At 37.3% G+C, this 27,627-nt stretch overlaps 6 protein-coding genes across 7 annotated transcripts; 2 read left to right on the forward strand and 4 right to left on the reverse strand.

Annotated features, from left to right (window-relative positions):
* Nucleotides 1–22: 22 nt before the first annotated feature.
* LOC105385650 (coiled-coil domain-containing protein 22 homolog) lies at nt 23–4,391 on the forward strand. The gene is made up of 9 exons (XM_048625074.1): nt 23–150; nt 346–517; nt 755–1,016; nt 1,220–1,494; nt 1,750–1,974; nt 2,253–2,392; nt 2,747–2,912; nt 3,294–3,591; nt 3,943–4,391. The coding sequence occupies exons 1-8, from the start codon at nt 101–103 to the stop codon at nt 3,516–3,518; spliced, it is 1,515 nt and encodes a 504-aa protein (XP_048481031.1). The 5' UTR covers nt 23–100; the 3' UTR covers nt 3,519–3,591; nt 3,943–4,391.
* A 153-nt stretch (nt 4,392–4,544) lies between these two features.
* On the reverse strand, nt 4,545–6,289 carry LOC105385651. Its single transcript, XM_011556065.3, has 2 exons — nt 5,112–6,289; nt 4,545–4,905 (listed from the first exon to the last, which is right to left on the reverse strand). Exons 1-2 carry the CDS (start codon nt 6,156–6,158, stop codon nt 4,633–4,635), a joined length of 1,320 nt encoding a protein of 439 aa, XP_011554367.3. The 5' UTR covers nt 6,159–6,289; the 3' UTR covers nt 4,545–4,632.
* Nucleotides 6,290–6,731: 442 nt separating this feature from the next.
* Nucleotides 6,732–7,614, reverse strand: LOC119691075 (cytochrome b-c1 complex subunit 8). The gene is made up of 2 exons (XM_048624973.1): nt 7,382–7,614; nt 6,732–6,998 (listed from the first exon to the last, which is right to left on the reverse strand). The coding sequence occupies exons 1-2, from the start codon at nt 7,533–7,535 to the stop codon at nt 6,904–6,906; spliced, it is 249 nt and encodes an 82-aa protein (XP_048480930.1). The 5' UTR covers nt 7,536–7,614; the 3' UTR covers nt 6,732–6,903.
* Nucleotides 7,615–7,771: 157 nt separating this feature from the next.
* LOC105385653 (UDP-N-acetylglucosamine transporter) lies at nt 7,772–15,216 on the forward strand. Of its 2 annotated transcripts, none has more exons than XM_011556067.3 (6): nt 7,772–7,965; nt 8,393–8,607; nt 9,077–9,190; nt 11,058–11,272; nt 13,678–13,941; nt 14,234–15,216. In XM_011556067.3, the coding sequence occupies exons 2-6, from the start codon at nt 8,442–8,444 to the stop codon at nt 14,591–14,593; spliced, it is 1,119 nt and encodes a 372-aa protein (XP_011554369.2). In that variant the 5' UTR covers nt 7,772–7,965; nt 8,393–8,441; the 3' UTR covers nt 14,594–15,216. The 2 variants fall into 2 exon arrangements, with proteins under 2 accessions (XP_011554369.2, XP_011554370.2); XM_011556068.3 differs by having other exon boundaries at nt 8,515–8,607.
* Nucleotides 15,217–15,813: 597 nt separating this feature from the next.
* Nucleotides 15,814–16,932, reverse strand: LOC105385654 (39S ribosomal protein L22, mitochondrial). Its single transcript, XM_048624972.1, has 3 exons — nt 16,656–16,932; nt 16,341–16,554; nt 15,814–16,109 (listed from the first exon to the last, which is right to left on the reverse strand). Exons 1-3 carry the CDS (start codon nt 16,836–16,838, stop codon nt 15,889–15,891), a joined length of 618 nt encoding a protein of 205 aa, XP_048480929.1. The 5' UTR covers nt 16,839–16,932; the 3' UTR covers nt 15,814–15,888.
* Nucleotides 16,933–23,004: 6,072 nt separating this feature from the next.
* LOC119692216 (tyrosine-protein phosphatase corkscrew) lies at nt 23,005–27,399 on the reverse strand. Its single transcript, XM_038111811.2, has 2 exons — nt 27,021–27,399; nt 23,005–25,419 (listed from the first exon to the last, which is right to left on the reverse strand). The coding sequence occupies exon 2, from the start codon at nt 25,319–25,321 to the stop codon at nt 23,426–23,428; it is 1,896 nt and encodes a 631-aa protein (XP_037967739.2). The 5' UTR covers nt 25,322–25,419; nt 27,021–27,399; the 3' UTR covers nt 23,005–23,425.
* Nucleotides 27,400–27,627: the final 228 nt, after the last annotated feature.

The following is a 27,627-nucleotide window of genomic DNA, read 5'->3' on the forward strand; positions in this document are numbered from 1 at the left end:
TATTTATGTTTTGGTTCGGTAGCGGTAGGCCTAGGCCGCAAATCGCAGTTTTATTGTAATGTTATAGTTTCTGTGTGTGTATTTAGAATATTGTACTAAAATGGAAGAAGTAGATAATATTATTTTGCAGTTCCTAAAACAGTTGGACATGTAAATGCCGCACAGTAACTTGTTATTGTCTCGATTAAGAAAATCTATATTTCTGCGCTCTTCCAGCCATAATTTTAACTGCCTTATGCTGGGACCGGGATGTACCTACTGGTCTATAGACATAAATATGCGTGGCACACAGCACCCCGGCCAAAACAAACCATTGCTGTAACATCTATTAATTGTTTATTACAGAAGCTTATCTGAAGATATAAAGACCTTGTCTGACTTGCCGGTGGAAACGATTATCGAGTCGGCCTCAAAATGCCTCACCACTATCAACCCTAGTCTCAAGCTGCCACCGAGGCTGCCTTCAGGAATATCTCACAGGATAGAAGTGGCAGCACAGATTGCTTCTTCTTGCAAAGTTTGTACTCATTTAGCAATTCTTATACCATATTTCTGTAAGTTATTCATGTAATGATTATTAACTAACTTGCAGTTTTATTTATGTACCCAAGTAGCTTTTTTATTATGGCACAGGTATTAAGGAAACCCCTTTGGAGCATAATATACATTACATGTGAGCCTCTTGTCAATAATCCTGAAGCAAATATTTGTTTGAAAGAGCCAAAATAAAAATATCTATTTACTGTATTTATAGGATTTGGGCTACAAAAATGATGTGGGCTACCAGACATTCCTCTACTACAATGAAGCGGAGCTGCGTCAGGTATTCATGTTCCTCATTGAGCAACTCCCCAGCGAGGGTGCCCAAGACGTCTCCGCGGAGCCCCCGAAGAACAACAGGTCCTTACTGTCACAAGCCATCAGCAGGAAGATTGCTGAGGACCTCAACTCCATATGGATCCCGCCATGCTGTGATGCTACTAAAATGAAGACTATTGGAGACAGTGCTAGTGCAGGTATTAATTATTATCTCAACTTTTTTACTTGTAATAATCATTACTGGCTTTTATAAGCTGTAATCACCCATTTTTTTCACATTTTGTCAGTGACACAAGGAAAAAAAGGAAAAACAATAATGGGTTTAGTTTTAATTACACACAAGATGTTAATTCATTGTTCATTCTGATCTTTTAGTTAATGTACTTTTATTTACTTTCAGAGTCACAGGACACTAAAGCACTAAGAACAAGGACACCTTACATGACTGAAGCTGAAATTATGGAAGCTCTCTCAAAAGTGAATCATAACCGACCTTCACAAACCACCAGCCAGCCTAATGATGTGGAGAATCTCAATAAAGCTACCAAGGAACCAGAAGTCAAAAAGGACATTAGCAAAAGTTTGAAAGAACTGAAAGAGACAGCCATAGTTCTTAGGCAAAAGTTCAACTTGCTGGAAAGTGAGAAGAATATTATGGACAATGAGTTCCAACAGGTAATCTCAGTTAATACATGATTATGTAATGATAATTAATTAAAAATTATCAAGACTGAACTAAATTGTACTGTCTAGTGCTTAATTAACCTGCAGGTTAATAAGGTGTTTTGACTATAACCATGATTTAAAGCACAAAACTAATAATTTAATGCAGTTTCTGGAGGGAGAATAGAATAGAATATTACTTTATTTAACATTCTCTCTCTCATTCTCTATTTATTACTCTCATTGACAATTTATAACTAATTTCAGGCCAACAAGTCCCTTGAAAAGGCTCAATCGGAGCTGAAGAATGTCCACAATATACTAAGCAGCATCGGTATAGATAATCTAAGTGAAGAAGGGGCTGTGGACAACATATTGGACAAGGTCCAACACAACATAGGACTGCTTCACGGGAAGAGTGAAAACCACACTTCCAAGAATTTGGAACTCCGAGTAGAAATCGAAAAGATCAGGAATAGTTCTTCATCTGAGGTAAGTAATTTTGTTTTTACTTTAAGTTTTTTTCGTAATAGGGCACATTTTTGTGGCCTATAATGAATGATGACTAATCACAAATTGGGCACAACTGTAGGGCCTAGTGGCTGTGCCAGAGGATGGCTAGAGATTAGCTATTGTGGTGTGCCTAGATGAATGGTAAATCTGCACCCTGCTATTATTATTATTATTGACTATAGGGAAATCATGGAATTCCCCAATATAAATAAAAGCTGGTTTCAATGTAATAATTTACATATTTATTGCATTTCCAGTCAGAGAGAAGTAGATGCAGGAATACACTCCTATCGCTCAAGGACTCGGCTAAATCTATGAAAGAAGAATACAACAAGAAGGAGAAACTAAGAGACCAGCTAAAGAAAAAATATGAAAAATTGAAAGGAGGAAATAAAAGGTAATGATTTTGTCAATATGTCCTAAGAAATCCAAAGCTTGCATGGAAAATACATATTTTATAACTCGCACAGATAAAGAAACAATATGAAAATGGGGTCCATACTCGCTATATTAGTCTATGAAATGAACCTTATTATACCTGAAAATTTACGATTATTATTTGTACCGTTGTCTTGCAGTGCAGCTAGTGCTATCTCTCCCTATTCATAGGTCTGTCAATACATCTCCTACTTATGAAATTGTTTCTTTATTTGCGTGCGTTATATTCATTGGCAGATTACCCAAAACAAAAAATCTTTTTTTTTCATACCATCTATTTATAACTTTAAAAAGTAAATAATAATAATTTCAGATCAATATACATGAAGCGCATCTTAGAGATCATCGGCAATGTGGACAAGCAGAACATGGAGATAACGAAAGTTCTAGAAGACACGAGACAGCTGCAGAAGGAGATCAACAGCTTGGAGGGACAGCTGGAACGGTGCTTCTCTATCGCTGACGAAACTCTTTTCGGAGTGAGTAGTTATTACATTTTACACTAATATTGTAAAGAGGAAAGATTTGACTGTGAGTATTAAAAGCCGGAAGACTGATTTCAAAATTATTTCACCATGGTAATGCTGCTTTATCCCAGGGTGCTATGGGCTACCTACTTACCATCATGGAATTCCGTGAGTTACAATGTAGGTAAGGCTAGCGCGAAAAAACTAGAAGATCATTCGGATATGGCTCGACCGTCTCGCGACATGTTATATGAGTACAAAATCTAAAGAGAAAAATGTGCGTGACTAGTCTCTAATTACTGGAAGCCATTATATGGAAACACAACTTGATTTTCTCATCAGGCATTGCTTACAAATACACAAACTAATTTTACAAATAACTTCCATTTCCAGGACGCCAAAAAAGACGACCAAGCCAAGAAAGCGTACAAGCTGTTAGCCCTACTCCACTCAGAGTGCAACACGATCGTGTCACTAGTGAACGACACCGGTTCCCTAGCAAGAGAGATCATCGACCTCGAGGATAACATCAAAGCGGAGAAGACAAAGAGGACTGAAGACACACTGCAGAGGATCCAGCAAGACATCACTAGGATGCAGGAAGAGAATGTGCGGTAGACAAGATCATAGAAATTACAACAACTTTAGAAAAGACGACAGATGTGGAAAGTGAGTGAATGAATTCATTGGGGTTTCTATTCTATTCTATTCTATTCTCTGTGGGGGTGTAAGTACCTGCACCTGGCTCTCTCGAGTGGAACCTTTGTGCATATCCCCAAGGTCTAAACTGCCTTCCTAAGCTTGGACCATTTCCCACCACGCTGGTCCACTGCGGGTTGGTGGGTTCACATATCTAGATGTGCTAAATCTAGATATGCAGGTTTCCTCACGATGTTTTCCTTCACCGTAAGAGCGATGGTATACGTTGTACTTAAGTTAAAAGAACTCATTGGTACATGTCAGCGCCGGGATCGAACCCGCATCTCTTGCGTGAGAAGCGGGCGCTTACCCGACTGAGCTACCACCGCTCCGCTTCATTGGGGTTAAATATAAGTTTACATAGATAGATAGATAGAATACACTTTATTTGTACACCAAAACAGAATAATAAAATTAACAAAATGTAACTTAATTAGGGTACAAAAGGCGGTCTTATCACTAAAAGCGATCTCTGCCAGACAACCTTTGGATGGAAGGAAACAGAGATTAAGATTGGGAGCAGTGTACATGTTAAAAAAGGAATGTAGTTTAGTAGATATTTAATTGTTATAGTGACTGAAGATCTATTTTATTTAAGTATTACTATTACTCAAGACTATGACTAGATTCATAATATAGCATAGAGAAGTGGAAATATGAGATTTATGTATGGCTTCTATTTATTTTTAATTGTATGTTAAAGTGTATTTATAACTATGATAATTATATCAGTAAGTATGTATGTCTTGTATGTTAATAAAATGCTTATAAGATCTACATTTTTCTTAATAACTAAAATCAATTTATTTTATCATTCCACTGTAGCCCTAGGCACGAGTAGTGTTAGGTTTGTCCTATTGAATTTCCATTACAAGATAATTAATTACACCTACTTTAAAAAACAAACAACCTGTTTGATGTCTCAAGTCACAAGAAAAACATTTATCTGTTTGTAAAGGTTTATTTTCTTACACTTAAAATTTTATTTCCACACACTACTCTAATAAATGTTTCTACTTAAACTTAAATACAATCACTTCTTCTTCGGCCGTATCTCAGGAGGCACATAGTTTTCATCAGACTGGGTGACCACCGTCTTTCTCTGAGCCGGTTCCTCAACAAGGCTCTCTTTATCCTCAATCTGAAGGTCGATTTGGTCTTCATTATCAAAGAACCACAGTTTCTGTTCTTCTTCCTTCAGTTTGTCTTGCTTCTCCTGGATCAGTTGCAGGCGCTTGGCTCGGTCCAGTCTCTGTATTTGCTCTTTCAGCTTGGCTTCTCTTATCTCACCCCATGACTGGAATAGCTGTGAAAAGGAATATTGCATCAATACATTGATAGGATAAAATTCTATTCTAGTATAAACATATAAATATAAACCTCCTGTGGGTTGACTGGTAGAAAATGCTTGTAGCATTAAGTCCACCCTTTGTACACTTATTTTTATATTGGTGCAATAAAGGATTAAATAAATTATTATTTTTTATCTTGGATTTAATTAATATGGTTTACCTTTACTTGTGCTGCAATGTCCTGTTTTTGTGATTTGTTGATGGCATTCTCTATGGAGTCCTTCAAGGCATCTTCTAGACTACCCTCACTAGCGGAGACCTTTTCGAGCACCGACAGGCACTGCCCAAGCTTCTGCACAGTCTCTGCATCATCAGGCTTGGACTCACACTCCTTCTGTACCAAGGCTTTCACCTCCGCAAACAACTTAGAACCTTCCTTTTTGGACAAGTTCTCACATGCATTGAATAACTTATCATACTTTTTAAAGTAAAGCCACCCTATAATCTGCAGATTATTGTTCAAGTTTGTGTTTGATCTCTCTGACATCCACGCGAGGGTCTTACCTGCTGCTACAAGGGGATCTTTAATGTCAAAATGGTCATCAAAATACGGGTTTCTTAAGTATTTGACTCTAATTTTAATTTCTTCAACCTTTTTCTTCTTTGGCTCAGGCTCGGGCGGTGGAGGGGGTGTGTAGCCCAGTGCAAACTTGTAACATGCATACTGACCGAGTGCACATGTGATGTCATTGGAGAAGTCTTCCTGTAGCATCACTAGGGACGCCACTGTAGCCGCATCATCATAATTTTCGGCTGTAACTAGTTTGTCTAGTAAAATATTGGCCGTATAATCATCAAGGAATATTCCATAAGTTAAGGGCTCTTTCAGTATCTCTATTAGGTCTTCAATGTGGCCGTGGTCGATATAGTTTCTTATTGTGGCGTGATGCGTGGAGTCTAGGGTGGACATAGTGTCGGCGGACATCCGCAGCTTGTGCAGTAAGTCTCTGAGTTCATCTAAATAGCTAGAATCGTTGATAACATTCGCAAATATATCGACGTCCGTAGCACTGATGACCCCTTTAGATGTATAGTTTTGATCCAACACATTGTAGAAATCGTTTAAGTTGATTTTACTGAGAATAGGAGACGAACTGCGGGAGTTCCAAGCCTCCGTGCAACTGTATGCGTTTGTTAGAAATGTTTGTTTTCTAACGCCCGAATAAAGTTTAGAATGGATAAACAACAATCGGCTTCGTTGTAGCATATTGTACGTTGTTATTAATATTTTCCTTCGTATCTAAGTTATTATAATTAATTAAATTACTCCCGTTATACAATATTTTAAAAAAACTTTATTTATTTTGAGAAATTTAGGTTGGAATTATAACCTAAAATTTTTGGTTGACTTATCTGTGAACTTAGCACTATTTGACATTTTCGATCTCGGTTTTATAATCTGCATTAGGCTCGAAATAAGGACACTTTATCAAAAACACCTACACCGGAGGAAGCAGTGGTCTAGATAAAGGTGTAGGATGGGAAAACTGGGTTGGCTGGCTTGTATGCTTCGGAAGGTGAGTCTGGGTTGGCACCCTTCACCACATTACTAAACTCTGCGCCCGAAGGTTTCTAATATAGAGAAAATACTTTGTTTAAGTTATGGATCCTGGCCTTTTCAGACATTTTGGTATGAAGATCACTGTAAAAGTTCACTTCCTCAAATCTAGGAGGTATATCGTAGTTTATTTTCTCTATGCTAGGAGGCACTATCCTTGGACTATTGAGCTGTAATTATTATTGTTAGGTATATGGCGTTACCAAAACAAAACAACTTAAATTAGTTTAACACAACTTTATATTTTTTATGATTGTAGGTACATCATTTTCATAGTTAGTAAATAAACATAAGTAATTACTCACACGAAAATTATTAAATCATATTTAAATAACTTTTTAAATGAACTCTAAAATTATCCTAACATTACAATGAACATTTCCAAGAGTATAGTTTATTGATCATTTGCAAAGTCAGCAGGGTTTTTGCGGCTGAGTCGATGGTGCTCCCTTTCAACACCTTCGTACACCAGGTAGGCAATGATGAATGCTGAAATGAGAATATATAATTAATTAGGCTACTAGGCAGTACATAGTGTATTAAAAAATGGGTGTTTAGCCCTTCAAGGTTAAGATGTCTTTCAGTGATTGGGAGTCCTATGTCTTGTAGTGGACTGAAATAATTTGAAGATTAGGATTTAAAATAGAGTTTTATTGAGTTTAACTATGGTATCCTACTAGTGGGGAAAGATCTTTCACTTTGTTTTGCAAGTAAGTATTACCTACTTGTATAAACAACACTTTTCTTCCCATTAACATACAGTAAATAACCTTATATTTACATATATATATCTTGCACAAGTAACTATAATTAAGTTTAAGTGATATAATGAGTGATTTATTCATTTAAAATGTAGAAATAGCTGTACTTACGGGGTGCCACTTTGAGAACACTCTCGCGGAATCTTCTGAAGATGTTGGGAAGTCCGTTGGAAATAGCTCCGGCGTAGGCTCGCTGTTCGTGGGGAGACAGCTTGTACGAGATGATGCCACGGATTTTGGCCAGCTCTCCGAAGTGCTTACCCATTTTTGCTCGGTATTTTACAAAATTATGTAATTTGCGAGAAAACTCTCCACAGGCAATGTGACCGTGTGACGTGAGGAAATAAGGAATAGGAATGTCAATGTCACAATGACAATTTCACAAGTTTTTCAAAACATGCTCTGTATCCACTCTGTGTTATTCAGGATTGTGTCATTTTCTGCGGTGCCGGGTGCGGTGAACTGAGAAGTCATTTTTTGTGATCTGTGACTCCTGTCAAATCAAATTGATTGTTTACTGTCACGTCGACAAATCCAGTCGGTCGTCGAGTTTTGAGAAAAAGAAAATTAAACTCGGCAATTAAAATATTTAATTAATAAGATGGTATAATCACAACTGAGCAGTTCCATTTATTTCATACGCAAGTTTGCGTTTCGTGTTCTTTTTCAGTTTAAACAATTTAAGAGTAATATCGGTAAGTTTTTGAATTACCATTCTTTAAATTTTTTACATCTTTAAAAGTGCCTCTAACATTTAATTAATAATATAATCATGCAGAATTTGTTTGCTTCTTTGCATAAAGTTGCTATTTTACTTTAAAAACTACTAACATGACCTGTGCTATGCTGAGATCAAATTCAATATTCAATACTGGTAAATACCTACACATTTCAGATACATACCTGCCTTTTAAATTATGTAAACATAAAACAATAATGCGTAATATATTATGTATTATCTCTCATAACATGCATGTAGTTTCTAATTCTTTTATTCTTATAAAACTTGATGTTATTTGGTATTTTGTTAACTCACTAACTTTAGCATGAAAGCTCACTTAACATAGTGTTATCATTTTAAAAATGGTCGTAAATTCATGTTCTCGCATGTACATTATGTAGTTAGCAGATGCAGGGATTATTTCTGGGGTATCAATTGTAATTTGGTCCTATGGCTTCCATGGATGACCAAAAACGTGTCAGTTCTGCCGATGATGGTACTGATAAGCTTGATACTGATTTAGAGCTAACCCCATTGGAAGGGACCCAGGAGGAAGCCACAGAAATGGACCATAAGAAGAATGAAGCATACACACATAATAGAATCAATAAATATGGTAAGATTTTATGTGATTCTCATAGCTGTAATTTAAAATTTAAAAGTGCTTATTAAATAAAGCACATTTACAAAAAAAAAAACATTAGTACCTTTCTTATTGTACAGTGGAAAAATCATTTGTTGTGTACTGTGAAATACAATGGAAATCTACAAGTTACCTATTTGTAAATTCATCATAATTAATCTTTCTTTAAACTTGCTGTAACTAGTACATTTATTTAGGCAAATAGTCTTGTCTTCTAGGCTATTTAGAATAATTTAAGTAGGTAATTACTAAAAATTACTGATGGTGAAAAAGCTACTTGTGATATATTCTTCACATAAGTGAATATGCAGATATACTTAGCTTTTGTATATATGTATTGTAATCAGAAACAATGTAGTAATCTGTGCCACTATCAAAATACGTCATAACATTTTTATATGTAGGTATGTATAGGTACATACTTTTTGTATATTTTTTCCAGGATATATAAAATATGTGAGTCTGGTGGTGCTGACCATACAGAATGCGGCGCTGGGCCTCAGCATGCGCTACGCCCGCACCCGGGACGTGCCGCACATGTTCTCATCACCAGCCGGTAAGTTCACTTACGTTTTACAGATAAAGATTTAAAGGAAAAATAAGAGATCTTTTTTTTATAACAATGCTACATTTGTTTAAATATATTTATGTAAAACAAACCTAGTCCAGCCATGGCCCAAATAAAAAATATTTTAGTTTTATATTAGTTTCAATTTCACTACGCTTACTTCAGTAAGCATTAGCAAATTAATTTTTAAAATAATTCATCATCAAATTCCCTATTTTCACATATTACACACAATTAAAATTTTTTTTACATATAACTTCAAGAACCTTGCCATAAACCCTGTCTAACCAACCCTCTACTCACTCTAAACTCCTCTAAAACGAAATTCCTATGTTTCCACAAAACCTCTGCTTCCAGACCAAAATTTTCTCAAGGGTTGACTCTATCAAATACCTAGGCATTATAATTGATGAGAAACTATCTTTCTCCCCTCACATTACCTCTCTTTCTAATCGTGCCCGAAAGTTAATAAACATAATGAGACTTCTTCGAAATAGTGCTGACGTACAGACCCTTAAAAAAGTATACACTGCCTTATGCGAGTCGGTGCTTAGTTACTGCATTTCCTGCTGGGGTGGTTCAGCTAAATCTCACATGATTGCTGTAGAACGCGCACAACGATCTATTCTTAAAGTAATGCTGAAAAAACCCCGAAGATTTTCTACATTTTATCTTTTTAAAGAATGCGAAGTACTATCTATCAGAAAACTCTTCATCCACAAGGTGGCCCTCTCGCAGCATCGACATTCTATTTCTTCCCCTGATTACTTCAATAGGCTTTCTCGCAGAACCTTTCATCTTCCTACCATTCGCACAAACACTACTTTCGCACACCGTTTTAGTAAATACCTTCACCCTCATATCTACAACAAAATCCTTTCATATATCAACCTGAAGTCAGATAACATCCGAGAAGCCAAAATAAAGATTAAGAAATGGCTGCTTAGCCTCAACTACGAGGAAACAGAAGACCTACTAAAATCATATTAATTAAATATCAATTTCTATAGATAATTATGGAAATAACAAGTTTCTAAAGTTCCCTTCCATTAAAACATCTAAGTACCTTTTTGATCTCTGGACCAGAGACTTTTTATATATCATACTTTACTTATTATACTCTATAATATATTTATTATACTCATGTTTATTCTATTACATATTTATTTAATTGTAATCTATTTTTCTTATATTTATTAATAATATATTTTCCTACCTTAGACTCTAAATTATAATTACTTACCCTTAACTAAACTTATATTTTAAGTTATTTTTTGCCTCATAAATTAGAAGTAACTTGTTTGTTTTTGTTGTTAAACTTTATGTTGTTGTTAATTCTCAATATGAGAAGTACCTAATAGTTAAACTATTGTTTTTGTTTTAACTGATTATTTTCTTTGTATCTAATCTTACATAATAATTTTTAAGATTTTAACATTTAAGTTTTTAAATAATTGAAAACGGATTTATAACCAATGTTAATTTTATGTAAAAAAGCTCTAATCTTATATCCTAATGTCATGTACCTACACCTTACCCCCCTGTTTTCACTAAGTTTAATCCTAACATTGTATACTACTTACCTAATGCTTACCTACCTTCTTTTAAACTTCAAATGTACCACTGTCTAACCACCTGCAACCCTTATTGTTACTTTGCCTACTGGTTCTCGCGATACAGGCTGTGCCTAGTGCGAGATTCCTTATTACTGCTTTCTATTTTACTCTATAAACCAACTTACCTAACTAATTCTATTTCCTACTCCACTACTGCCTACCTACTGTTCATTTCTTGTATACTTACCCGTTGTACATGGTGTCAATAAATGATTTTGATTGATTTGACTCTCTTCCAGCGGTGCTCATGGCAGAGGTGGTCAAACTGATCATCTGTGTGGGCCTGGTCATCCAAGAGTCAGGGAACGTGCAGAAGGGATGCCGCTCCATGTATGCCGTGGTCATCCTCAACTTCAAGGATACTCTGCGAGTGTGTGTCCCTTCGTTCCTCTACATCATACAGAATAATCTGCTGTATGTGTCTGCATCTAATCTGGATGCTGCTACTTATCAGGTGACTATTTTAGTTTTTGTTGTCTTGTAGAGTATGTTTGAGGTAGTATAGAACCATAGTGCAATGTGGTCTAGAGTGTACGAAATACTGAATGCATAGAACCTTTCAGTTAGCATAAACAACAGGTGGATTGTGTGAAAAATTAGTTCTATTAATTAACAAATCAAATTTAATTCTTGATATTCAATTAAAGGGAAATTGATGATTGCTAATGTCGTCAGTTTTATGAAGATTGGTATATAAAAATGAGTATTGTAACTCAATCCAATCTGTCTGTGAACGGATTAGATAGATTATATTTCAGCAGCTAGTCTAGTAGTCTAACTTGCTAATCTATTACATTATGTTCTATCATGTAGATATAGGAAATATACACAATAATACTATATACGTATTACGTACATAATATGTATGTAGTTTCAATTTGCTTGTAACCAGCAGTGGATTAATATCTCTGTCTGATAAGGCATTTAATTTCCGCTCTTATCACTTTTTACACATTAGATGTAATACCACGGAATTGGACACTTATGAAAATATAGCATAACATACATGTATACATATTTCCGTTTCAACTTTACGGAGGTAGTGGAGGTACCTACCTGTTATAGGCATTATACTTATAGGTACTGCCTACCTGCCTACGATAAGCAGGAGAAGGTATTAAAAAACCTACTTAACTACATCATAATTGTTTCGTTTTGAATCTATGTAGGGACGTAAGTACTTGAGCCTCAGAATGCGCAGATTGAGCATATTTTTATAACATTTTGGTCTTGATTATAGCTGCAGTACCTATGTGTTTCATAATCATCACAACCCATAACGACTCCACTGCTGGGGCACGGGTCTCCTTCCAATGCAGGAAGGGTTTTAGGCCTAGTCCGCCACGCTGGCCTAGTACGGGTTGGTGGTCATAATATTATTATGTTGGTGAATTATTTACTTGTTCCTATTTAGTACAGCAATATTGCAATCTCAAAACATGAAACTAAATACATAATATGTATTATTTATAAACAACCAATCCCCTAAATAATATATCCCCAATAGTCAGAATCCCCTAAACAGGAAACTCCGAAGTGTGTAGTTATGAAGGGATTGATTGTTTATAAATAATATGATGTACCTACTTAGTTTCATGTTTTTCTTTAAATAATTTAGTGCGAGTTGTTTACAGTTAATATACTACTAGGTACTACTAGGTATGTATAGGCAGGTTCAAGTATATAGGAAGGCACTTGTTAATCGTTAGTTACCCATTTACCTACACGGCCACTCAGACACCTTTATGCAATACTCAATAGGGACATTTAAATCTGAAATCGATTACATCTCTTCATAAAACTTACGGTAAGTTTGCAAGAATAAAGTTACATCGTGATACTGAGAAGTACCTACACCGGTTCTACCTTTTTTGGCATAAGATTTATTTGCCTAATCTCGTATTGCATAGTAACGTTTGGTCAAAGTCTCGTTACGCCGAAAATCGTATGGCATAAATCTCGTTTAGTAAAAAGTTATTTCGCATAATCTTGTTTAGCGTAATAATGGTATGGCCAAATCTTGAATAGCCTAGTAATGCTATGGCATAGGTTTATGCAAAGTAATAATATTCGTTTGGTTTTAACTTTGACGGAGCGTCTCCCTACATAGTGCAAACTGGTGCCTTTTATTGTTTCCGCTGTTTGGAAAACGCTCCGCTCCGCTTCGCTGTGCTCCGCTTTGGTTTTGATGAACATGTGGACCTAACACGCTCCTCCTCGCTTTGCTCGTCGTCGCACCTATTTTTAGGTTTCGATCTCATGGGGTGGGGTTTGTAATAATTAGGTATATTGGTCGTTAACTTTCGATTTTTTGATCATACAATATCGTGATTTTCGGGATGTAGGAGAAAAATACCACAATTTGTACATTTACTACATACTTAATATATTATATATTAAGATAACATATGTAAGAAGAAACAAGATTATACATAGGTATAGACGAACATAAATTTGAGCAAACGAAACTTAGGTGTTTAAAGATTGTGCCTAAAGAGTTTTAGACGAAACGAGCCTTATGCCACATAAGTCTTGGCAAAGTGATGGTTCGGCCAAAAAAGTTTAGACCATACGAGTTATGCGAAATGAGTTTTGGTCAATAAAGATTATGCGAGATGAGCGGAACCCACCTACACCACCTCCGAGTTTTGTATACTGATTAAAAACTCGTGATACTCAATCTTTTATTGCAACCATAAGTTTTACAGTTTTACTAGCCTTGAAATAGGTAGGTAGGTACCTGTATTTATGCATAACTAACGTAGGTATAACCTCATAACCTTCCTTGTATAAACATATAGGTAACTGCAATTTTCAATTTTACACACATAGTTACTAACACTCAATTTCCAATTCCAGGTGACATACCAGATGAAGTTACTGACCACGGCATTCTTCGCCGTGCTAGTTCTAAAGCGGAAACTAAAGAAGTGGCAGTGGCTCGCGCTAGGGCTGCTCGCGTCCGGGGTGGCGCTAGTGCAGCTGTCGTCCAGCAGCGGTGGTAGTAAGGACACGGAGGGACAGTCGAGAGTGCTTGGGTTCAGCGCAGCACTGGCCGCTTGCTTCATCTCTGGGTTCGCTGGCATCTACTTTGAGAAAGTTCTGAAGGAGTCCGATATTTCTGTAAGTATAACACATGGAATCCATGTTTTTTTGAAACAGCGTACCTATAATAATTATACATATAGCCCTAAATCTAAGAGATATTTTTTATTATACCTATCGATGCGATACTACCTACTACAGAACACGACTGCGATGCGATGTCGCTTATTAGGTCATTGAATTCCAACTGATTAAACATTCTAAAATTACAAATATACCAAATGTGGAAGCAGTAGGTATTGTTCGTCTAACCTCTATCTATATTATCCATAATTATCATTCAATAAAACTATACCAATTTTCCTTGCAGGTATGGATGAGGAATGTGCAGCTCAGCTTACTGTCGCTACCGTTCGGGACCATCACTTACGTCATCAAGGAGGGTTCCATGAACGACCTGCTCAAAGGCTTCGACGGATTCGTCTGGTACCTGGTGGTCCTACAGGCAGCCGGGGGGCTAATAGTCGCTGTAGTGGTCAAATACGCCGACAATATACTCAAAGGCTTCGCTACGTCTGTAGCTATAGTCATATCTTGTGTAGTCTCAATGTATTTGTTTGACTTCCATTTGACAGTTCAGTTTGCGTGTGGCACAGCCCTAGTGATGGGGTCTATATTCCTCTATGGTTATGTGCCTAAGAAGCCCGATCCAAGGAATAACTTGGTCTGATGAATTTGGTGCTGTTAAGTTTTGGCGTGTAAATATTGTACAATGTACTTACGATAGATAGTATAGGATAGTGTAGATTCAGATAGATAATGAATTACAATGATTTTAATTTGTAACTGGAAGCTACAGGTTTACTTATTGTTTTAATGTTAATTTTATATCATGATTATATTGATGATCTATTTTTAAGAGTATTTTTGATGGTATTATGTTAAATTTTATTAGGAGTTATATTAGTTAATAATCATTATCACACAATTAGAAATACAATACTGCCCTAATTTAATGGCCCGCATAATTGAAAATATGTAAGTATCCATGTTCTATGTTTATCAGTACAATTTATAGAAATTCTTAAAATATTTTAATAATTTCTAATCCATATCTACTTTACTTTCAATAGAACTATGTTACTTAGTCTTGTTTAGTCCTTATTTCTAGTCTTTCTAACTGGCAAGAAATTTAATCAGCATTTATTTTATCTTCAGAATCAAGTTACGAGCATGATATTCATTTTGCATCTGACAAATCCTACTGTTTGTCACCAAGACTCTAAGTAGAAGCATCTGATTTTATATTTTTAACTTAAATTCCATTAATTTTAAGTAATTATGTACAGGTACGGTGGCCTGCGCCTAAAAGTATACAGGCGGGGTTTTTAAAATAGCGATCTCAAGCTCACATGCTGCTCAAGCAAATCCACACAAACACCACTGCTACACACATCACACACAACACGTCCCCGGATTTATAACAGATGTAGCTGGTCCCTTCATTATCAGGGATCGCTATTTTAAAAACTCCGCCTGTATACTTTTAGGCGCAGGCCACCGTACATAAACTGCCATAATTAAACTTGCAGTTAATTAGCTGGAGCAAGAGTTCTCAGTGCTCGAAATAAAATTATTATGCTAGTCTACTATATATAATATCACTATGCCCAAGTAAGCATAATAATATTGATAGTACAAGCAAACTATGGCTATCTTTCCTATGTGTTTTAGCTGATCATAAGTTGTTTTTTTTTGCTATTATTATTGTTTTATTAATTGACTGTAAACTCTAATGTATCAATATGCAATGAATTTAGGTACTTATATTAATTTCATGATTAACCTACAAATGCATGGACGCTAAAAAGTATTATTATTTAATGTCGCAACCCATTACAAATCTTATTTAATTCGATTCATAGTAAATATAAAAACATTGATCATATATTATGTCTTATGTAAGTATACATTTATTACTTTTATACAACTAAGCTAAGAATAAAATTAACAATAACAAAGAAACTAATATGAGTTTGTAATTTTCCTTTTCCTCATGCCCTCTAGCCATGTCTCGAGTTGTTCTGGGGGTGTCTGTGGGTTGTGTTTGTAGAAGTCGGTCGGGGGCTTCCCCTCCTCGAGGCGCACGAAGTAGTGGCAGTACTTGTAGCGGACCTCGCCCATGCGGCCGCGCGCGTGCCGACGGATTCCCTTTATCACGGGACCACTTCCCGAGAATGATTCAGCTGTGGAATGTTATTGAGTATAAAGTTAATTAAGTTTTTCTTTCAGTGCTGCATGGTCTCATGATGAAGATTTTAACAGTTTTGGTTTAGAATAATATTTCAGGAATCATAGTTTAGAAAACAGTTTTTTTTTTTCGAATATTGAGTTAACTGTAATATACATATAGGACTCAGATCAAATGTTAATTACAGATTAAAGAGTGGGACCTAATCCATATAACATTAAATTACCTATCCATAAGTTGCTTTTAAATTCAACGTTGTGCCTTTTCACTGCAAGATCTTGAGCTTCTAGTACCGCCTCTTTAACATATAAAGCTCCTTTTTTATTCAGAAAACTCAGTTGCTTTACAGCTTCATCCACTGTCATGCCGCGAATCATACTGGCTATGTACCACATCTTATCAGGACTGTACTTTAAGTTGGTCTTTTGGTGACATACAAACTGAAAAAGAATTTTATATATTTTAGGTTATGTTGTTATTTTGGTATGAGTATTTTATACTAAGAATTTCATGCTTAGTATGTGTGGTGTGGGTCACTTACTGCAGGCCTAGGCTCTTCGTCTATACCCTGGGGAGGGTAAATTTTGTTGTTGTGACTTATAAAAGATTTCGGTAATGTTGGTTTAGTCCAAGCAGCTAAAGCTGAGCAGGTGTGTACATTGTTTATTAGAGACTTTGAAACTGACGCACTGTTAATGCCCAATTTCAAGAATAGGCTATTCATGGTAAATGTGATAAAACGCCCTAAGATATAAATAAAACAAATTAATTTACGATCGATTATAACCTCAACCTCAAATCAACAAACATCAACTTTTACTTGACAGTTTTTTTTCATGCCACAGATGAGAAGTTTATCGTCAATCCTTATTTTAAGGTTTGACTGACTTCTCTTTTCTTTCTCGGAAACCAGGCGAAGTGTTCATCAAAATATGAGAAAAGGTACCAAATTTAATTTGGCTTCTCTTCAAGTAACACTAAATATGACTTCTGGCATTTAGTCAGTCAGGTTCCTAGTTTACAAAGTTTACACAGTAGTCGTATAAAGTCAAGTCACCAACATGCGAAGAAGATTCTCATTGCCCGGTGCGGTTGCTTCCCTGCTACCGCCTCAGCGGCCTTTTAAGTACTTTACTTATATGTTTGGATATTGAAGTAACATTTATCCACAAACATTGATTACTGCGAAAAGGTTTTTGGGCTATACAATAATAAATCCATTGGTTCTCCCGTTCTAGGTACTCACTGAACTGATAAATAAAAAAATCTGTTGCTCATGTGGCTCCATCTACATTTTTTCTACTGCATACTATAAGTACCTCCCTTTTCGGCTGCCTGCATGATGATGATGGCACCTGCCTTCCTATATAAAACTGCATTACTTATACTTGAGTATCCTTTTATTATACTTTGCATAAACGAAAAAAGTTAACGTGTGTTAAGTTAGGTAGGTACGGTGGCTAAAAGTATACAGGCGGAGTTTTTAAAATAGCGATCTCAAGCTCACATGCTGCTCAAGCACATCCACATAAACACCACTGCTACACACATCACACACAACACGTCCACGGATTTATAACAGACTAGCTGTTCCCGCGCGCTTCGCTTCGCCTTAAAAAGTTTTCCCGTGGGAATTCCGGGATAAAAAATAGCCTATGTTTTTTCCCAGGGTCTAGACCGTATGTATACCAAATTTCATTCAAATCCGTTCAGTAGTTTTGGCGTGAAAGAGTAACAGACAGACAGACAGACAGACAGACAGACACAGTTACTTTCGCATTTATAATATTAGTAAGGATTTGTATAAAATAAACCTATGCCATAGCATTATTAGGCTATTCAAGATTTGGCCATACCATTATTAGGCTAAACAATGTTATGCGAAATAACTTTTTACTAAACGAGATTTATGCCATACGATTTTCGGCGTAACGAGACTTTGACCAAACGTTACTATGCAATACGAGATTAGGCAAAAAAATCTTATGCCAAAAAAGGTAGAACCCCAATAATAACACAGCAAATGTACAATATCACATTTTATTCATTATTTATCATTTAACAACATATCTTCAGTAGATAACATAAAATTTCATCATTTCCATACAGTTTCTTATGTTCAAAGCTTTAGAAATTGGAATATAATAAAGTATAAATTAACAGCCAACAACATAATGATCACTAATCAAGCAGTTTTAAATTTATCTTTACATAAAACGCACTAGTTTCCTTATTTGCACGAAATGACTTACATTTTAACACTATTTTAAATTATTCAATCCTACCTAAGCACCTGATTAGGAAAACCTCTGGTTTATACTGCTTGATGTGATCTTCCGACCGATAGAAGCATAGACTTACCCCCTTATTCATAGAGAAGTTACAAAACGTTTATAACTGATAAACTGTTTTGTCCCTCTCCAACAAAGAACAATTTGTTCTTTGACAGAGAGGGACAAAACAGTTTATCAGTTAAAACGTTTTGTAACTTCTCTATGAATAAGGGGGTAAGTCTATGGATAGGAGTGAAATTTAAATAATAAAAGCATTTTATTCCCAGTAAAATATATTCTTGAACATTTTGTCTATTCAATGGAAAACAAAATTTATTATGAAAACACCACAGTGATGATCGCGATATCGATAAGGCCTAAACTGCTTCAAGCGTTCCACACATTAGTGCATTGTCAACATAAATTTCAAACGCTTTATGATGCTAATAAAAATCTAAGAAAATTATAAGAGAATTATTTTCGAGGTAGTGATAGATAAGCAATGATAAAGTCCTGCAAGTTCAACATTGCAAAATAAAATGAATAAAAATACACTCGCGAGCAACCAAATCGACTCAAGCCTTGACGGCGCAAACATACATTAATACAAGTAAAATTATGAATAGAAATAATAAAAATGATATGTCATTTAAAAGCTTAAGATGTCAGCTTTAATTTGATATCATTATTATTGAAATCCATTCATCATTTTTGAAATAAATGATGTCTGAACGCAATTGTAGGAAAAACGGGAATTTAGGAAAAAAGGGTATGGGTATCGTATTATACAAATTAAACAAAAAATGTTAAGATAAAAATTTATTTATTTAAATCAATACTTTGTATTGCCCCCTCTTGCCCTAATTACAGCCTGCAGCCTGTTTCTCATAGACCTTATCAACTTTTTGACAGTTTCCTGAGGAATGCCGTCCCACTCCTCTAATAAAGCTGTCTTCAGCTCGTCCACGCTTGCAGGGACTGGATTCCTGGCCCGAACTCTTCTTTTGAGCTCGTCCCATAAGTGTTCGATGGGATTCAGGTCAGGACTGAGCGCAGGCCAGTCCATCGTGCGCAATTCCTTCTCTCTCAGAAACTGCCGACTGACTCGTGCCGTGTGGCAGCGGGCATTGTCGTGCATTAGCACGAAGTCTTCACCGACAAATTCTGCATAGGGCACAACATGACCGAGTAGAATGTCGGTGATGTACCGATCAGCTGTTAACCCGCCTCCTCGGCCGCCTCCAGGCACGAAAACAAGTGCGGTTTTTCCCTCTAGAGAAATACCAGCCCACATCATGCAGGAACCGCCGCCATATGCTACTGTTTCAGCGAAACAACATTGGGCAAATCGTTCCCCCGGACGCCGGTAGACCCGGCCTCTCCTGTCACTGCCATGCAGACACACTCTGCACTCATCAGTAAACAGGACCGACCGCCATTGCGCAATGCTCCAATCGAGATGCTCTCGAGCAAACTGAAGACGCGCTTGTCGGTGGCCTGCAGTCAATTTGGGGCCTGATGCAGGTCTTTTTGGTGTCAAGTTGGCTTCCTTCAAGCGTCTTCTCACTGTCCACTCGCTGACAGCCACTTGTCGTACACGTCTCAGTTCTTGCTGCACATCAACGCCCGTAAGGTGTCGATTGCGCAGCGAGGTTGAGACAATGAAGCGGTCGTCTCTCTCTGAAGTGCAGCGGTGGCGGCCCGTTCTTGGTCTTCGATTGAAGGCACCAGTCTCTTGGAACCGTCTGTATACTCGGGATACAGCAGACTGGCTCAAGTGGAGCTGGGCAGCGACTGCTCGCTGACTTAACCCTTGTTGCAGCAAGGCAACAACTTGAGCAGCTTCTTCTGGTGTGGTATCCATGGGTTTGCGAAAACAAGGAATACAATGCAACGAGATGTGTACCGGTCAACTTGCAACAAGCGACTGATAAGGTACACCGGATGTGGAAAGGTTTTATAGCGGGATCAGGTAGCGCAAGGCGTGGATTCCTAATGAGGTAATTAACACTGACGGGCAATTAAAATGCGTCATTAAATCTGCGCTTAGTTTTTTTTTATGGTATTGATCTTAATTGAAAGCCTAATTCTTCAGCTTTCGAATGACATATCACTTTTATATTTACCATTTATCGTTTTAGGAAAATCAATGTATATGTGCGCCGTGAAGGCTTGAGTCGATTTGGTTGCTCGCGAGTGTATATGATGAGCATACGTTTTGATTATCTTGATCTACTTATAATAATCAGTACCTAAACAGTAACAGACACAAAACAAACACACATCTGATTTAAGTATATCAGAACAGTTGCCAGCCTAAAGCAGTTTTAGGCCTTACTCATCATGTCATCATCAGCATAAATTAAAAGTACTAAAGTATATTTGAATTTCACTCCCTATATAAAGTTACTTACATAACTTTTCAAATAAAAATATTGTTAAAATTTAAATTTCAGCAGTACCTACCTACCTAGACCTACTTCGATTTTTTGCTGGCATTTGTTCAGGGTAGAGGACTATAATTAAGATCATAGTGTTTTCATATATCAGAGTTTGATAGGTCGACTAGCGTCGAACAACTAGGTTTTCACTTTAAATTTAAATGACAAATTACAGACTGCTGACAATATTTTATAAAATAACAAAGCACCGTCGATATAAACAAACAGTATTAATTATAAAATAAAAGCTACTATGGATAATTGATAGATAAAACAATGGTTAAATAAATTTTCGTAGATGTCAAAAAGGTAAAATTTATAAATAATTACAGGTTAGTTAATTACAATCCCTTCATTTATATATTCGACTATCTCCAACATTTTTTTTACCGCAATGCGGTATTATGAAAAAAAGGTTGGTACCAGTCAAATTAATAAAGCAGAGAAACAGGTTCTTAACAAACCATGCTTAGCACAATTTAATTAAAAAAAATATGTACTAAACTATGTTTATGAAATAGGTACAAGCCATTTCCATTTATCATGTAACAGAAACTAGGACACCATAGTGTTGGTGTTATAATTAAATAACCAATTCGAGATCACTTTTAAGCCATTCTTCTAGTTGGCATTGGTGTATTAGAAGTTAAAGCCAAAATGAAATAAGACTTAAAATAGCTTGTATACTTATTTTAAAAGTATCATCATAATTATCATCATTCATTAAGTTTAAAAAAATATGATTTGAAATCATTCTGCAATAATGTTTCTTTTAGCCCTAATAAATTAAATTTCATACAAATTAATAAATATTAAAATGAACATAATATACAATTAATAAACTAGAAATAGCATATCATATCAACATACATATTATTATAAATACTCAGGCCTTCACATGCCCCATTATGGGGTAAATGTGGCGTCTTCTTAGTCCCAATAGTCCCGTAGTAGTAATAGGGAGAGTCCTATTGCATCCTACAGACAATATTATTATGTAAATATCGGCCTTGGGCAGTAATTAAACCCCATCAATTCTACAAAAAATCAGAATTACTAAAACTTATTCCACCCGGGCCGAAACATCTTAAAACAAATGCATAATTTTATTTTCATTGTGTTGATTTTGTACAAATTATGAATTTGTACAATAATTTCTCCTCAAAGAGTAGATTATTAAATTGATAAAAAGCTGACTAAAGTTTAATTGAAATTATTTTAAAACGAATTTATAAAAGCGATAATGGTAAGTCACCTTAATAAATGACACATTACCATTTGCAGTCAAATCTAACTGTTACAACAACCAATTTAAAACTGTACAACGCCTAAAGTGTACCATGTAGCGAGACCCCTAACTGCTTATGTTAGATGCATTAGATGATCTATCTTCGGGGCAGCGATATGTTGGAAGTCTAGCAACGTTATAATAATATAAATGCCTCAAAACAAGACACTAGTTACAAATACTAAAGTAACTAAGCAAATATTTATCGTCACATAAAATAGATATTTACTTTTACAAAACTGTACACATTGTGTCAGCTCATTTTCTTTCATACTTTCCTAGCACAAGATTCTCAAATTATGTTCAGATTAATAACGAGTGTTAAACATTAAGGGTGCATTCGTCCAACCATCACGTTACACGAGAATAACTATACCGGGATTAAAATTATACGCGAGTAAATATCTAGGATAAGTACATTTGCATTCTACCAAGTTATACCATGATTAAATTGAATGAACGAGGAACGAAACTGTAATGCAACTAAAATAAAAATAGCTGCGTTTCAAAGCATGCAATAGAAATGACATGCCAACTTAGTTTGAATGGATTATAAAAGTATGAAATTGTTTATGTTTTAAAATTTTATTCGCTGTTGTTATTCTGAGACTTTGCCTTTTAACGTACTTTTGTTTATGTTTTGACAGATGTGTTTATATGTCATTATGACGGTTTTCTAATCAGCTGATGTGCCGCCGCCATTACAAAATTACTCTCGGATAAGCTCGTTACACGGTCAATTTTGGCGGTATAACATTTTATTCTTGGGATAAGCTAGTTATCTTGTTTTCAGGTTTGGTAGAATGCAAAATCTGCTTACTCGCGAGTAACTGGTACTTTACTCGTGAGTAAATAGTTACTCGACGTTGGCCGAATCCGCCCTAAACCGATTTATGTTTTAACACTTCATAAACATTTTTAGCAGGTCTTTCGTCCTGTCCAAACAAACACAACTTACATAAATACTGCAAGCGAATAATAAACGATATCCTAAGCACTATCACACCGGCGCCGCAAACAACAAGCACGTTCGGCACCCGTTTAGTACCAAATACAAAAATACACGTAAATCCCTACAATAACTTCATCGAAACTGCCGAAACAACTCATAGAACCGATCACAAAAACGTGAGACATTATGTACTATACCTTGTATAACACCAAGTTACATACCGTATAAACCTATACACAACACACGACAGCGTCGCGTCACTTAATAATGCCGGCCAATTCACCTGAAGTCGACGATTTTCTTCGACAATCGAAAGAGCTTTCGATAGAAGGGCGGTGGTGGCGCGGCGGCCGCGGCTCATAAGGTGAAGGGGGCGTGGTTAGTGCGGCGGTGGACGTCATTGAGGGCGGGCAGGGAGGGGGTTGCGGGGAGGGAGGGGGCGCCGGGGGTGGACGGCTGCCCCACTCGCGCCAGCACCGTCTCCACAAACTCCAACACCGCCAGGTAAATAAACTTATACTGCGCCTCGTTTTGCACCATTCCCGACCGCTGGTCGCGCACCATTTGGACCGTTCTATGCACGTCGATCTCGCAGTCGAAGCCTTCTCTGCGGATCTGGTCGAGGATCATGTCTATGACGATGAAGGTGCCGGTGCGGCCGATGCCGGCGGAGCAGTGCACGCAGATGGTGACGGCGGCGGGCGCGTCGGGCGCCTCCATGAGAGCTTGCAGCTGCAGGTTCACGTCCATGAGGATGTTGAGCACGCGGCCCGGCTCGCCCGGCACGCCGTGGTCCGGCCACGCCGTGAAGTGGAAGTGGAGTATGCTCCTCCCCTCCGCGCTCCCTTCCTTCATCACTTTAAACCGCCGTAGCGTATAATCCTGTGTAGAAGACTCCTCTTCGTTGCTCACTGTTAAGTTCTTAATCGTCTCGCTTTTCCCGAGCTCGGGCCAGTACCGCTCGCATTTAACCTTTCCGCGCTCGATCTCCTTCGTGGTCATTATTATAATGCGCACGTCCTCCTGCCAGATCATGGACCAGAACTGGTGCACAGTGGACGGGAGGCAGCCCTGCGTGGCGATGTAGGTTTTATTGTAGACGGGTTCGGGCGGCGCGGGGGGGTCGCCGGGGTGCGCGGGGGCGGTCGGGGGGAGGAGGCAGGGCTCCCAGATGCGGCGGCGCGGGGCGGCGGGGGGGGCGCGGCGCACCGGCTCCGCGGACACCATGACCGCCGTGTGCGTGGGCGACGCCGGCTCGTCCCCGCCCCCGCCCCCCGCGCCCGCCGCCGCCCGAGCCGCCACTACATACGAACAGTCTTGAAGCTCGAACGGCTCGCATCTTATGTAGTTCGCGTTGATGTAATCCGCGCCGGCCGGCGAGCCTTCCGGTATGTCTTTGAGCACCACACGCGTGTGATCGAATGGAATAATATTCTTGTATCTGTTCTTCCTTATGTTCTCCGGTTTCGAGCCTTCCATTCTGTCGAAGAGTTGTAGATTCTCCATCATCTGTAACGTCTCGAACTCCTCCCAGAAGCCTTGTTTATATGCGAGCGTTTCGAGCGGGCCTTCATTCTCTTTCTGCAGTTGTTTGACTCTTGCCGGCAGATGGCGCACTTGCAGCCTTGTAGCGTTCAACGGCTGCACTAATCTAACCACATCTCCTGTAGACTCCACCATAGGGTAAGCTCGGTAGTGTTCAACCAACGACACTAGGTCCGGGAACTGCTGGCCGCCTCCAATGTCGTATAATCCTCCGTGGCGACGGATGATGATGTGCGTCACGTGGTCCCTCGTCCGCACCGACACCACGAAGTCTCCCGGCTGTGATTGGGATTCGCGGACGAGGAATGAGCCGTTTTTGCCGTTTTCTAGCATCATGCGTTCAGCTTCCTTGGCGGTCAGCTGGCCGTGGTACCACCGCTCTGTGGTTGGATCAGCACAGTTTAGTGGCGATTTTAACCGGATGATGCTGCCGCTCTTTTCTCTTAGCGCGTCGGTGTTGTCCATGTAGTATTGTACCAGCTCTGAGAGTGTTGCGAAGGTGTCCCCTCCGTAGAGGTCGAGGAACTCCCCATTGTTCTGTATCTTGATGTGCGTGACCTCCTTGCCTCGTCTCACAGACAGTGTGAAGTCTCCCTTGTTGCTCATACTCGGTCGTGCTAGGAATGAACCGTCTCGTCCGCACTCCAAAAGCAGCTTTTCTGCCTCCACCCCGTTCAGCGATGGGTGGAACCATCTTCTAGTGATCATTTTACTCTAATGAGCACCGGTCACTTACCATAAATGATAAACTATGAAATTAATATTCTTTCTTCATGAACAGCACCATGCACATTATACTTGCTCATCTGAAAAGAGATAAATGAAAGAATGAGACGTGAGTTTGAATTTATTCAGAATATAACAATGCTACTTAAACCCCTGACCTGGGCTGAGCTAATCAATGGGAAATGCGTCTGCTTCTTAAAAAGGAAGTGTGTGTTTGAATCCATTGACATGTTCCAATAAGTTACATAATTACAGCAGAGAAAAATACAAATGGTTTACTGAAATCAGTACATTTTGATCAAAACAATGATTAGAGTTTAGACAGTAAGTATGGGTTATGTACAAAGGTTACACTTGAGTTGTCTAGTACAGTGATTCACACTCGCACTTTTTATCAGAAAACATAAATATAAACCACTCAGCAGGAATGATTGATTTTGTTGTTAAATTAATTTAACTCATTTTAAAATTGTGAGACTGTAGAACTGTGAGAGAACTCCATTCATACACAGGAAAGCTTGGAGGAATAAGCTAGCAGGGAATAGCAAGGACTAGGGTTGATGTGATTTATGTATATCACTTTATCATACACTCAGAGCAATCAAATAGTTCCAGTGACAATAGCAGTGTAATGATACCGTCTGCAATATTGAAGTACATTTTAACAGCACATTAGAATATTAGAAACTAAAAAAGAAAATATTATGCTCAAATTTTAAATTAAATGTTAAAAAGAAATAGCCCTTTTGGTTGTAAGTGGAACTTTTTTATTGCTTGTGAGTGTATAAATGTATGTCCATAACAAACAATGGCACAGCTTTATTATTGATTACTTTGTTCAGTTTGGTAAGAACAACTACTGGTATAGTTTAAAGGTCAGCATGTACTGCATTAGCACTGTGCAGTAAAATATTGCAATTAATAGAAATATTCTGTAAAAAACCTATGACCCTGATTAGGGATACCAGGACCTAATTATGATGATGATACTAATTGCTCACGTTGCGCAATTCACAGCACCTCTTTAGTTTGTCTGCGATTTGACTGTGACATCAAACAGAAAAAGCCATAGCCATTATTCAAGAATGGTAAGTTTTTGTGCTACTACTAATTTAAATATGCTGATACAATAAACGGGAGGAACCTTCTGATGATGCTAAGGCATCACAAAAACCAGAGCTGGACTAGGAATTGTCTCCTTGGCAGAAGGATAAGCCTGTTAAATTGTCAATGGGTTTAGTCTTAGTCTATGTGTCCTTGAACTAAAAATAATGTAAAAATTATGGCTGATAGGTTATGGAGGTGACCAGGATCTACTTATTACTTCCAAATTTCAAGTCAACACACATGGATTGCAGAAATAGGAAGACACTATTCTAGAGTATGTTCTTATTGCTGCAAATAAATGATAATGACAGGTTATAATTCAATCTCTGTCTGTATAAAACATGCCTGGAGTAGTTATAACTAATGTATCTCTGCATGGTGATAATAATTACATTTGTAGTATAAATAGATAGGTTAAAACATACGTCATGCAGAGTACATAAATGGTTGGTGAAGGAAAATGCATAGTAAAGTTACAGAACATAGGAAACTAAACGAATTTATAGTTTGGTAACTAATTATCTACTGTTGATAAACTTTATTACAATTTTATAACTCAAACATAATTACTAACCTCATAAAGGCACCGAATAAGTACAATAATTATTCCATAATATAGGAATAGAGGTATATCCGAAGTATTGTTGCTATGCTGACATTAGCCTTCTTTGTATGTAACACTGATTTTCAAGGGCGTAAACCTTCATGAAACTTTACACATGGACGATGTTTTTAGACATATGAGGTTACTTATAAACTTGTGCATTTAGTAAACTGAATTAAAACTGCAAAACTATGATGTTTCAATATAAAAAAGGAAAATAGATTTAAAACTTGAATGCATTTCACTGCAAAAGGAAGGCTTGTAATTTTTTTTAGGCTTGACAGTTCCTGTCATCAAAGTTCAATCAACTTTATTTGCAAAGAATAAATTCATTTTTATATTTTTAGATTAATTTAAACGAAAACATTATCATTTAAGAGAGATTATTTTATTTAAATTAGTAAATTTATTAATTTATATGAATTTATACTATCATAAACGTTCAATTTTTATTTTATTTATTTTGACTGTGGCAACACTAGCCACAGATTATTAAAGCCGTAGGACCGTTGCTTGACAGCTTAAAATGCATGTTGTCCTTCAGAATAATAACTGTTTGGCCTATCTACCAAGGTAA

This window comes from Plutella xylostella, chromosome 13 (genome assembly GCF_932276165.1).
Source record: "Plutella xylostella chromosome 13, ilPluXylo3.1, whole genome shotgun sequence".
Lineage (NCBI taxonomy): Eukaryota > Metazoa > Arthropoda > Insecta > Lepidoptera > Plutellidae > Plutella > Plutella xylostella.